Below are 11,746 nucleotides of genomic sequence, written 5' to 3'. Positions count from 1 at the left end.
TTTATCACATTTTCCGAGGTCGTCCGGGTAGTAGAGGTGGGTCCTCATGGTTTATCGATGAAACCATCGCGCTATCAGTTAATTTACTTGCATACATCAACTGTATATAATAATAATAATAATAATAATAATAATAATAATAACAACAACAACAACAATAACAATAACAATAATAATAACAATAACAAAACAATAACAAAAACAATGACAATGACAATGACAATGACAATAACAAAAAGTAAGGTTTCCTACATGTTATTATGGTTAGCACCCACCTTCCAATCTAGTAGACCTGAGTTAGATTCCGGGATTCGTTGACTTTTTTTCCGTTTGTTTTTTTTTAGCCACTGGTCTTTTTCTTTTCTTGTTCAACCCTTTTTTTGGTGAAGGACATCCACAAGTAGCTACATGTACTTATTTCGAGCTTGGAACCGATAAGAACACGGTTTTGACGTTACGGGACCTTGCTGTTTCGCATAACCGACCTCAAATTGCATCCGATGGTTTAGATGTTGTGCGTTTGTTATTCATGAAAAAACCTCGATTTCTCTGAGGATCTTTTACAGCTACCCTGCGAGCAGAGTCGTTTCGATCTTTTCCGCAACTTATTCGCTATCGATCTAGCGTCGCTGAGTCGCGTAATGCAGACTACGCTTTCGTATTTAGGCGGGAAGAAAAATATGTTGGGCAAGGCGATGAGAAGTCTACAAGGGGGAGTGGCTTAGTCGAGAATGAGTAAATGCAGCTCATGTATTGGAGGTTTGCCAGTTCTTGTTCTTCATGTAGTATGCACGAAAAGTTATTTTTTTTTCTAAAAAAAAGGACTGCTGTTATAACAAGTATAGCCAGAAGTTAATGTGGTAATTTGTATAACTAGAATAACTCGTAAGCCACACGTGTCAATCATCATCCACTGGGAAATCGACGGATTAGCTCGTGGAGCATTTTGATTGGTCCCTCAGTTATTTGATGTTTGGAACGGAGTAATATTCTAGGCTTTCTTCTGTCTGCCTTTGCAGACACAGGAAAGTAAGTATAAATCATATACGAAATAAGTACTGTCTGTCTGAATCAAATAATTGTTCTAAATAGAGGCCAGCTGCCTCCCTGCCAGCCAGCCCGCCCATCTATCCACCTTAGCCAACCATTTATATATGTATCATTCATTGCTTTTCTTATTTACCGTTTTAATTTTGCAGAGCAAAGGATGTATTAGTTAGCATCTTTCGGATGTTTGACCCTCCTTTTGATTCTGGAAACATCTCGCTACTCAAATGCAGGTAATATTAAAAATAAATTCTCTGTAGCTTGGAATGATCATCATTTTCTCACATCAAATTACCGCAGCGTCTTTGACATGATTTAAAGAATAAAGTGTATTATCGTTTGTCTCACGATGTAGTCACTTGAGATGTAGATCGCGACGTTTCGACTGCTTACTGCTAGTCTTCTTCAGGCGATAAGGTCGACTGATTGCACGGTATCATTTATATCACAAAGGTCGGCTGTGATTGGTGCATTTCGATCCTCTTATTGTTCCATTGTTCCGATGAGTAGCTGTTCCCTCAGTGGTCCGCTGTTGTACCGTTCTCCTGTTGTTGTGTTTCTTGATCGTGGGTATCCATGCTTCAGGAATTTCAATTCCACTATCCCTGTTGATGTTGTTAGGGTGAAGTCTTATATGAATAGCTTCCTTGACCCTACGTGTGTACCAGTGAGGATCTCGATCAATAAACTTGACCTCATTCCAGATAGGATAGTGGCCGGTCTCGTGGGTGTGTTCAGAAACGGCGGAGGTCTGGGTACGGGCGAGTCGTATATCCCTGTCGTGTTCTTTGATCCTCTCCTGCATAGATCTCCCTGTTTCCCCGATGTAGACTTTGTCGCACTCACAGGGAATCCTGTAAACAACACCATCTTGTTTAGCCGGGTTGACGGTGTCCTTTAGTCGCACTAAGTGTGACCGAAGTGTCGTGTCGGACTTAAAAACCTTTTAAGGAGTGTACAATAAAATTTTATCTCATCTTATCTTATCTTTATCTCTTAAAGACGGTGCGAATGCCTTGTTGTTCTAGGCAGCGGCGAAGAGACTCCGAAACTCCTGGGACATAAGGCAAAACGGCGGTGGATTTAAATTCCGCGACAGGCTCTCTTCTTGGGGTTGTTCGTGCCTTTGGGATCTTCTGTACAAAAGAGGAGGGATATCCATTAGAAACAAGTACAGATGACAAATGTTTCTTCTCTCCAGCGATTACTGCTGGTTTGGTCGCGAGACGTTTAGCTCGGTCGTACAGACACTTCACAATACCGCGCTTTTCTGACTGAGGGTGGTGTGAATCGTACACTAGGTACTGATCAGTATGTGTTGGTTTCCCGTAGACACTGATGGTAAGGCGGCCATCAGGGTCTCTGTAAACTGACGTGTCGAGAAAGACGATCTTGTTGTTGTTCTCGATCTCCATGGTGAAACGGATTGATGGTTGTTGACTGTTCAGGTGTTGCAGGAAGACGTCAACTCTATCTCGATCCAGGCATACTGGTCAATGAAATGTAATTTTTCTGCTTAATTAATATTAGCACTCATTATTGACCATTTATTAAAATTTGATTAAAATTGCAGATTTAAAAGTCTCTTTTTACAGCTTGCCCTGCTTGGTTACGCCATGTTTTCTAAGGCAAAAGTCAGTCTTTCTATATGGCGCAGAGGATTATTGCAGATAAGAATTTTTAGCTTGTCTAGTTCGTCTTGAAAACGTCTGTTGTTGCTGACCGACGAACTGGGAGAAATTCCCAGTTTAGCAGTGATTTGATGGGCTCTAAGACTCGTGCAAAGTTCGGAAACAGTGATTGGTCAGTTGTCGTTAGTTTCGACCTAGTGGTGTTAGTTGAAGTCAATGCTTATTCATCAGTTGACATAGACAAGGCGATATCGATAACAATTTGTTTGCGAAAATCTCTTGTTGTTTTGATTCTTACATTTAACCCGTTAAGGATGAAACAGTTGGCGAAACGTTGATTTTCATGGTACCTCTTATGAATTATAAGACTGATTCTCACCTCTATGACATCAATCCTTCATTTAAGGCATAGATATTCTTCGGGGAGTATTCAAATCATTTATCGTAAGAACAAGGATAAGCTCAAAGATGCCATTAGCATAAACATAAAGATTAAAAGAGCTCAGTCACAGTATTTTGAGTTATTTTGGGCACGTACGAAATTACCTTTAAATTAAAGGAAACCTGAAAATAATAGTTAATCAAGATAGAAAAACACCAAAGAGTTGGTTAAGGATGGTTAAGGATGGAGAAGATTGAGACGGATTACAAACGACGAACTTGAAAAAGTTAGGCTAAAGCTTTCAAGCTGCCCAAACCATGACGTATCTCCTTTAACGAAACAGTTAAGTCTGCATACGAGCCAAGTGGCTCATCAGGCCGGAGCCTATCCCGTTTTCAGTATCATGAAGCGACTAGGAGTATTTCTACTCCCACCTGGATGGGATGCTAGTCCATCTCAGGTTACCCCCCATTTATACACCTGGGTGGAGAGAGGCACCGTGCGAGTAAAGTGTCTTGGCCAAGAACACAACACAATGTCCCCGGCCACGGCTCGAACCCGGACCACTCGCTCCGGAGTCGAGCGCACTGACTATTAGGCCAAAGCGCCTCCCACTTTTAACGAGGCAGACATCAATGTAAATGAACTCAGCACTGTATGTTGGTGTGTAACATACATGCATTAAGAACAGCTTCGGTGATTAATTTTTCAATTTTTCTTTATCGTGGACATGCAGAGCATAAACCACCTCACTTTAAAAAAAAACCTGTTCTCGGGGTTTATATCTATGAGAACATTAGTCGTCATTAAAGGATAACGTAATTTAGGTTCTAGGTGCGCCTAGCATGATACTTTGAAATAGATTGACACTGCTCCGGCGGTCAATATAAGCTCGAATTTAGACCTAACGCCGGCTGTTGCTTGAATAGATTCACGTTGCTAAGTCATTGCATCTTAAAAACTCTTTGAAACATTTTGACACACTTTGAATTTCAATATGGACTGACAATGTTGCAATAACAAAGACTGCTGATTTTACTTTGATACGGGGTGATTGTATGAGGACTGGCTGATTTTATAACGAATGAGGCTCTGCTGCTTCAATATAGCCAAGCAGTTGTTTTCAAATTTTATATTTAAGAACTAGAAAACATTTTCCGTGTTTCTAGGGAGTTACAGAAACACAAGTGTACGTTTGGGAGAATGAGAATGGCTGTGGGAACACTAGCCACGTTATTGCTCGCGCTACAAACCTGCGTTTTGTCGCGAGGGAGCGCGCGGAAGCGGTTTTCTTTAAATTAACGGCGTCGCTGTTCAAAGTAGAGTACCACAGCACCAAGAAAGGCCCCTTTGCTGTAGTTGGCTTCACCTCGTTTTATTACATTTATTAACATGTATATTCTCGATAAAGTGAGCGTTTAGTTCTTTTTCCAATATTTTAGGAAAACATCATGGGAAGTAACTCGGTAACAAATAGAAAGGAAACAACATCCCAAGAAGACCAAGAAGGCCTGAATAACAAAACTGCAAACAGGAAAATAAGAAGGATTCATAAACTAAATGTATTTAATCTTCTAAAGGTATAGTATAGGTTAAATTTACTATCACTGCTGAATTTATTTCCCTCTCGGGTTATGAATTTTATAAAACGACATAACAATTATTAAGTCATTTATGAACAAACAGAAATTGAGAATACTGATAATATAAAAATAATATAATAAACACTATAAGAGGACAATCAATCAGTCAATCAATCAATCAATCAATCAATCAATAAGTCAGTCAGTCAGTCAGTCAAAAAGTAAATAAAAGGTAGACAAAGAAATAAACAAAACAAAGTAAAACACTTATAAACGCATGTAGTAACATGTATTGAGCTACAATCAAGGAAAAAGACTGCAAGCAAGTAAGTCGCTTGCGAATGTGAAAAGCCTCATTTATCAGTTCATGAATGAAAGCAATGCGATGAATGCAAAACGAAATAAAACAAAATGATGTGATATTAAGAATGTTATGAGAATGGAAATGTTTTTCGGTATTTAATTTGTGAAACGACATTGAAGTGAGTGCCAAGGTAAAATTCTCCAGTAATCAGAGTACTTATGAAAGTAGACATGAATGTTAAAGATTGCTATGATATGATAAACACATCGGAGCAAAAATAATTAAAACTTAGTATTTAAAACTGTTAACTACAATACAATAAATACACGTTAAAATGTAGGCTCAAATAAAAGAAAATCGAAGTGCAAAACGCGTTGGAGTTTTTTCTTTACAAAAGTATATCATAGTTTACTTTGTGTAATGGTGCATAGGCAATTTGCAGTAGAATATGAATGAATAAATGAATGAATAAACGTTATTAAAGTGTCAGAGGCATTTGGCTTGTGCAGCTTGTGGACACACTTTACCTTAAATTAGAACATATTTGCGACAAAAAGACAATAAATTTACCATAATAAATAACAGAGGAATAATCAAAAAGGCGGTTAAGTGAAGTTTCAATATCAGAATTTTTGTATCTGTATGCTCGTTGCTAGGTAACTGTTACATCAAAGGTGTCTCACGACATTATCAAACTACTGTTGTGCGTCTCCACGATGAGACTTGACTCCCACGCCTCACGTATTTCTGTCTTGTATGGGCCCGTGATCCATTGTCCGGAAATCGACGTTTTAATGTCCTCTTTACGGCCTCTCGTATCTCTGTGACGCGCCAATAATAAAACAAAGGATTGAGCGAGGAATTTATGAACGTAATTGAGCCAGTAAATTCTAGAAAAATCTGTTTGGTAAGACTGTGTCCTGTTACTTGAATGACACTGGCTGTGCAAAGATATGGAAAGGTGCAAAGAAAAATCAAGATGCAAATATAAAACGTGTTCACTGCTGATCGTTTCCACCGCGTGAAAAACAAATGGGATGTAACCTTTGAGTGGCGAGCTGCACCCCCACGAACTTGCACCATGATTTGCGCTCGATGACGTCTCACAATCTGATAGATTTTAAAATACATCACTGTTAAGACAATTATAGAGGCGCTGGCTGAAGAAAATCCTAAATAATAAAACACTTGGCGGTTGTACAACCACATGAAGGCCCATACAAACGATAACATCCAAACGACAGCCATGATGGCTATAACTTTCCTGGTAGTGACTATAGCATGATATCTCATGTGCAAACGAAATACCAGGTACCTCTCTATGCTGATAATTGTTGCCGTCGAGAAAGACGCCCCTGTCAACACGCTGGAAATAACATCGAATGCGCTACTGAGACCGAGTGGGATGTTTTCCTTGGACACAACGTAAACCAGCCTTGTAGCGAGGTATAGCGGTTGAGTTAGCAGACCAACAAAGAAGTCGGTCAAGGCAAGGCCAAACAGTAGACTATTTGAAGGCGTATGCAACGATGATGTCTTCCATATCACTAGTAGAATCACTCCGTTCCCAGCAGCCGCTATAAATGAAAATATTGCATTTAGAATACAGTTTACAAGTAAAGAAGTTCTTAACTTTACAAACTCTTCATCTGTGATAGCTGAATTGTGATCCATGCGGTCACCATGGCCCAAATAGTGTAAGTCTTCCATCACAGGCAGGCTACTCTTGAAACAGAAACAGGAATTTGAAGTCTGCGCTCATTTTCGTCCTTTTGTAAGATTTGCAATCATCAGTGATCTTCCGGACAAAGATAATTAACTCACGGCCAAATTAAACCCTGGGAGGCATATGAAAACCACACAAGAGATTAAACATCAAACATTAAAAATCGCCTGTGGGTCTCGATAGCCTGAGGGAAGGATCCCAAGGATTTTGACTTGCTTTATGGTGTCTTGGTTCAACTGTTTTTAGTCCATACCTTTTATTTCGAACGACTTTCAGTAGCGAGTTACAATTTTCTTTACATATAAAAGAAACTTATTTCTGCATTAAATTTGGTGATTAATTGAAAAAAATAAATGAGCCACGGTGTCAGAATAACAGGTCTTTTTTACATTTTAATTAGAGGTTGAAAAACCATTAAATATAATAAAGTGAAATAAATCAGATTAACAGGTTTTTTTATTTTCTCTTAATGTAAAATTATAGTTTAATGTGTTGACAATAGCTATTTTAAACTTAATTATAAAATTCAACTTCTGTGCTCATGTCGATGGTGCAATTTGACTGGCTGAACTACGTGTAACATTCCATGCAGTCATTAATGAGCAGTAGCATGGTGTCGTCTGCGAAATGGCGACATTTTCTCTCTTTTTTCCCTAAAGTTTCGGAAGAAGTTTTAGAAATATACACTGAATGATTCGATACCCAAGAAGACTAAGAAAGGACAGTCCTAGTTGTGCGACTCTAAAAAAACTGAATTAGGTAAACAAATGATATTGATTCACTCCGCTCACGGTTTCGCTAAAGCGTGAAGTTTAATGGTACTCATAATGCTGAGAAATGAATGAAAAGTCATCATGAAATTTACTGCTGAGATGCTAGTGCAAGAATTATATTATTCGCTCACGATTTCTGTAAGTTGATTGTTGAATGGCCCTTCTGTATCGGCGTCGACTATATCCTTTCATGGAAATCTCGAATTCGTATTGTCTAAATGTTATGATAAGTTAATAATAATATAACAAATCTGCCAACACATTCAGTAATCATTGATAAAGAGACAGGAAATTAATTTATGGAACGGAAATTAAAATGGAGAACACTGTTCTCAGGATGACAAGAGAACTCTGACCCTCCTAACTCTGCTGATCCTTCACTTTTATCTTGCTCAGGTAATGTTTTATGTTTAATCTTGTAACTGTGGAGGTGCTGGAGTCGTTTTGCAATAGGTATATCACAAGTGTATTGAATTTGACGTTTTGCGGACGAACTCTATCGTAATCAAATGAGTACAAATGACGCCTCAGCCGTAAATTATCATGGAATATATAATAAGTCAAATTCTTCTCGCATCTTGATTGGTGCTTATGATCTATTGGAGGGTGGACGCATAGGTGACGTCATTAACGTTCTTTTTTGTTTCTTTATTGTATAAAACAAGTGGATTTCATTTTGCCGTGCGTCTGTTTAGTAAATGTGGTAAGACTATTAGTGAAGCTCTCGGCTATCGCCTCGTCGGCCACTTTTTTCTTCTTACCACATTCTGATGTCATCTGTGATCTATCACTGAACAGACGAAGGGCAGCATGGAATCTATTTTTAGTCTGATAATTAAACTGACTGACATCGCTATAACTTTCCATAAAGATGTTTAAGACACTACTGCTAACATCAGAAAGTTGCCACAAGTTACATCTCTAGAGATATTTTTCAGATTTCTGTTATTTTTCCTTTTATCCTATCAATTGGAGCAAACACTCTCCAATGCAAAATTCTTCACGGCTTTCGTTCATTACCCCAGCCAAATACGCAATAAGCCAATCAGAAACCGTGTCTACTGTCCTGATATCCTACGATATCAAGTCACAGGCCTGATATGGCTACGATATCATGTTCACTTGCCGAATTTGGAAGTAATAAATACCTAATCGTGCATTTTTTTGTACGCTTCGGTGGCATGCCAGGCTCATTTGATCTCGCCATGGGTATTTTAGCTCGACTACGGGTGTACGTCTCGCTAAAATACGAACCATGGCTAGACCAAACTCACCTGATATGCCTAGCGTACAATGGTTCATTGTAATCATAATGGAAAAATGCCTTTTGATCTGAAGTGCTATCTTGCGGATAAATGGATCTTCATTGTAATCATAATGGAAAAATGTAAAAGCAATATCTGATTTGTTCTTAGGAAATATATCTAAAAATCTTCCGACAGTTATTTTTCATTCGACGGTCAACGGATATACAGGTGTTCCTTTATTTCCCTGGGTTCTCTTTAGAGAAGATTGCTGTCCTAAGTTCAAAATACCGCCGTTTTCCTTCACTATTTACCGTGCGAAATACTTCTAGGAATTTATGGTTCATCAATACCGCTGTCTCTGGTTGGTTGTCTGTTTATAACGATTTGATGTTGTATGTGGGCACATGTTGACGGTCACACCATTTAGTGCTCACTATGTCTTCTGTGTTGTATGTGTGTGTAGCAATCGACCTAAACTTGTCTAGATCTGGCTGCCTGCCCATTTGAACTCTCTAGTTATTTCAGGTAGTCATGCCCCTACTTCTATTAATATATAACTTTGTAAAATATTTTTGTGAGGCAAAGGGGGAAATAAAAGCTTGTTGTTCTACCAACAAAAATGCAGCACTTTTCTTTGCCGGCATAAATTAAATTTTAGACCCTTCTTCAGTCACTATCAATTTTCTTTTATCTCTTTATGTCAAACTATACGATGGAACTTTCCTGGGAAAGAACTCATAGTTGATGAACATTACTTGTATTATCAATGTTTCCCATGGCATTAAATAGGCCACAAAATGTTTTGAATAGGAGCTTAAACTAATTAAAATTCGTCCCCAAGGCAAAGAGTTTCGTTGTTATTGGGGCGACGATAAAAACTTTACTTATTTAAAAGTTTCCTTTGCCTTACTGCAACTTTCGAAGGGGTGGAAAATGAACTGAGAGCGACTCCCTCTAACCATTTTTAATGAAAAACAAATTTTGTCGCCAGTAGAAATGTTACTGATTTTAAAGCTTGTTTTAATTCCGTTCAAACCAATGCAAAGACTGATAAAGCATAATGTTTAGTTTTTCGCGTCTTCAAATTTCATACTGTATTACGGCTATAAGATTTATTGATTTGAAAACCCGTATAAAGATGTTGATAAAATTGAATGTAAAAAACAAAAACACAGCCTCCACACCACATAATAACTTTTAACAGGGCGACGGTATCCTTCCCTTTTGATATTGGGAATTTATTGAAACTAGAAAAGACAGGCTATGTGTTTATTAAGGTAAAATCTAATTCGGGTCAAAGCGCCGCATCTTCCCGGAGCCTACATGTATTCCGGTTTTCGTAGCATTAAGCAACTAGGAATCTTTCCACTCCCCCCACCTCTTCCCCCCCAGTATTGGAAGAGAAGAGGAACTGTGTAAAGTGTCTTACTCGCAGCCAGATCGCAACGGTCTCGGTCAGAGCTAGCGAGCAAGAAACAGCCCGCTTGATCCGGAGACTCGGTGCCCTAAACAGTTCGCCACAGCGCCTCACAGTTACAGTTACATACGTGTCTGCTAATTACGCGTCGTTAATTGCTATCCCAGCACTTTTCGGGTATTAGTGCCGTCTGCATATTGTGCGGTTTTTTCACTTTTCCATGATTCAATATCAATTCCCTTTATGGAGTTTAAGTGTGTCATTAAACGCCAGAAAGAGGTAGCCATGTGTGACAGTTTTATGATGGTTGAATTGCTTGCTTCTTAACCATTCATTCGTATGCAATTAGAATATAAATATCATTATAAAACATACTGATCAAGCGACGAAATTTTGGCTCAAAATTATAAAAAAAATTCATTGGATCGCGTTTAAGGATGTATTTTTAGAGGTTTTTGTTTCTGCTTTGTCTTTATTGATAGTTGTATTGTTAATAACCGCTTGCCCGATGTGGCAGTTCAGCTGTTTATTCCAAAGCAATTTTTAGAGGTTAAATTAAGCTATCGCGGGATCCTCAGACCAATCACTATAAGAGTTACGTAAATATAAATGGAATTTCTTTGTACAGCTGAATGAAAAGACAGCCAACTTTGTATAATTGAAACAAGGCAGTAAAGACTGAAAGATATCAAAAGCTATAATCTTTATAAATTATTACTTCTCTAAAACTGTTTTGACTGCTATTAAATTGAGTCATGCTTAATATGTAGCAGCGGGAACATCAAACTTAACGTTGAAAAAACCTGAATCCAGAGAATCCATAGAATCCATAGGGCTAGACTGTAGATTGTCATACATGCAATTACTTAGGACAATATATTTAGAAACAGCAGAGGGTTTTCAAATGAGGTTCATTGGCAGCTGACAAAACAGCCAACATTGGAACCAATGGCTGAGAAATACACCATTGACTACGTTGTCTTTGTTTGTAGTCCTTATATATCTAAATGGACAACTGACAAGTATGGCCAAATTTTAATATGTTACCAGTCTTGAAAGCCGTCTTAAAGTAGTGTTCCAATTAACTTGAGATATCCAAACCACACATGAATTAATACCTGTTAGTGAAATGTCTGTCACGTTATGCAACTAATCCATAGTGGCCAGTAATAACAAACATAAATAAAATATGATAATTTACGTTGCAGCTTTGTAGTTTTTGCGAAAGGCTGCAATGTTGAAAGTAGGCTTCTTTTGAGTGACTTATCGCAGTTGTTGGGACCATTGCGTAAGGACCATAGCATAAAAGATGTTGCTTCAAAACCTACAGCCACGTAATTATGTCACTGCTTTATTTTCGACCGCCGACGTTTAAACTCTAGAACGCGAGACAGATCTTGATGAAATAACAGATCAGTGATCTCTATGATCAGAAAGCTGTATAGAGAGTTGATATCTATTTTTCCAAAATCATTTTCCTTCTTTATTTTCATTCTTGTCGTAGTCGTCATCGTTCTTTTTGGTGTCGCCATCGTTGTCGTATACATTATCAGCAGTAGCATCATCATCATCATCATCGTCGTCGTCATCATTATCATTCTTCTCTCTCTCCTCCTCACAATCATCGTCATCTTCA

The 11,746-nt window shown here is 38.3% G+C and overlaps 3 protein-coding genes across 3 annotated transcripts in view; all 3 read right to left on the bottom strand.

Annotated features, from left to right (window-relative positions):
• Positions 1-1,374: 1,374 nt before the first annotated feature.
• LOC145478421 (uncharacterized) lies at positions 1,375-2,630 on the bottom strand. The gene is made up of 2 exons (XM_081456449.1): positions 2,052-2,630; positions 1,375-1,990 (listed from the first exon to the last, which is right to left on the bottom strand). Exons 1-2 carry the CDS (start codon positions 2,460-2,462, stop codon positions 1,493-1,495), a joined length of 909 nt encoding a protein of 302 aa, XP_081312575.1. The 5' UTR covers positions 2,463-2,630; the 3' UTR covers positions 1,375-1,492.
• A 2,773-nt stretch (positions 2,631-5,403) lies between these two features.
• LOC145478412 (adenosine receptor A3-like) lies at positions 5,404-6,706 on the bottom strand. Its single transcript, XM_081456440.1, has one exon. The coding sequence runs from the start codon at positions 6,655-6,657 to the stop codon at positions 5,638-5,640; it is 1,020 nt and encodes a 339-aa protein (XP_081312566.1). The 5' UTR covers positions 6,658-6,706; the 3' UTR covers positions 5,404-5,637.
• A 4,515-nt stretch (positions 6,707-11,221) lies between these two features.
• Positions 11,222-11,746, bottom strand: part of LOC145478417 (histamine H2 receptor-like) — a 2,177-nt gene continuing 1,652 nt past the window's right edge. The window contains exon 1 of the mRNA XM_081456445.1: positions 11,222-11,746. This exon is cut by the window's right edge and continues 1,652 nt beyond it. The gene's annotated coding sequence lies outside the window, so the exon portion shown is untranslated.

The sequence above is a fragment of the Orbicella franksi genome, chromosome 2, assembly GCF_964199315.1.
Source record: "Orbicella franksi chromosome 2, jaOrbFran1.1, whole genome shotgun sequence".
NCBI classification, from domain to species: Eukaryota; Metazoa; Cnidaria; class Anthozoa; order Scleractinia; family Merulinidae; genus Orbicella; species Orbicella franksi.
This window is presented reverse-complemented; position numbering and strand designations above follow the sequence as displayed.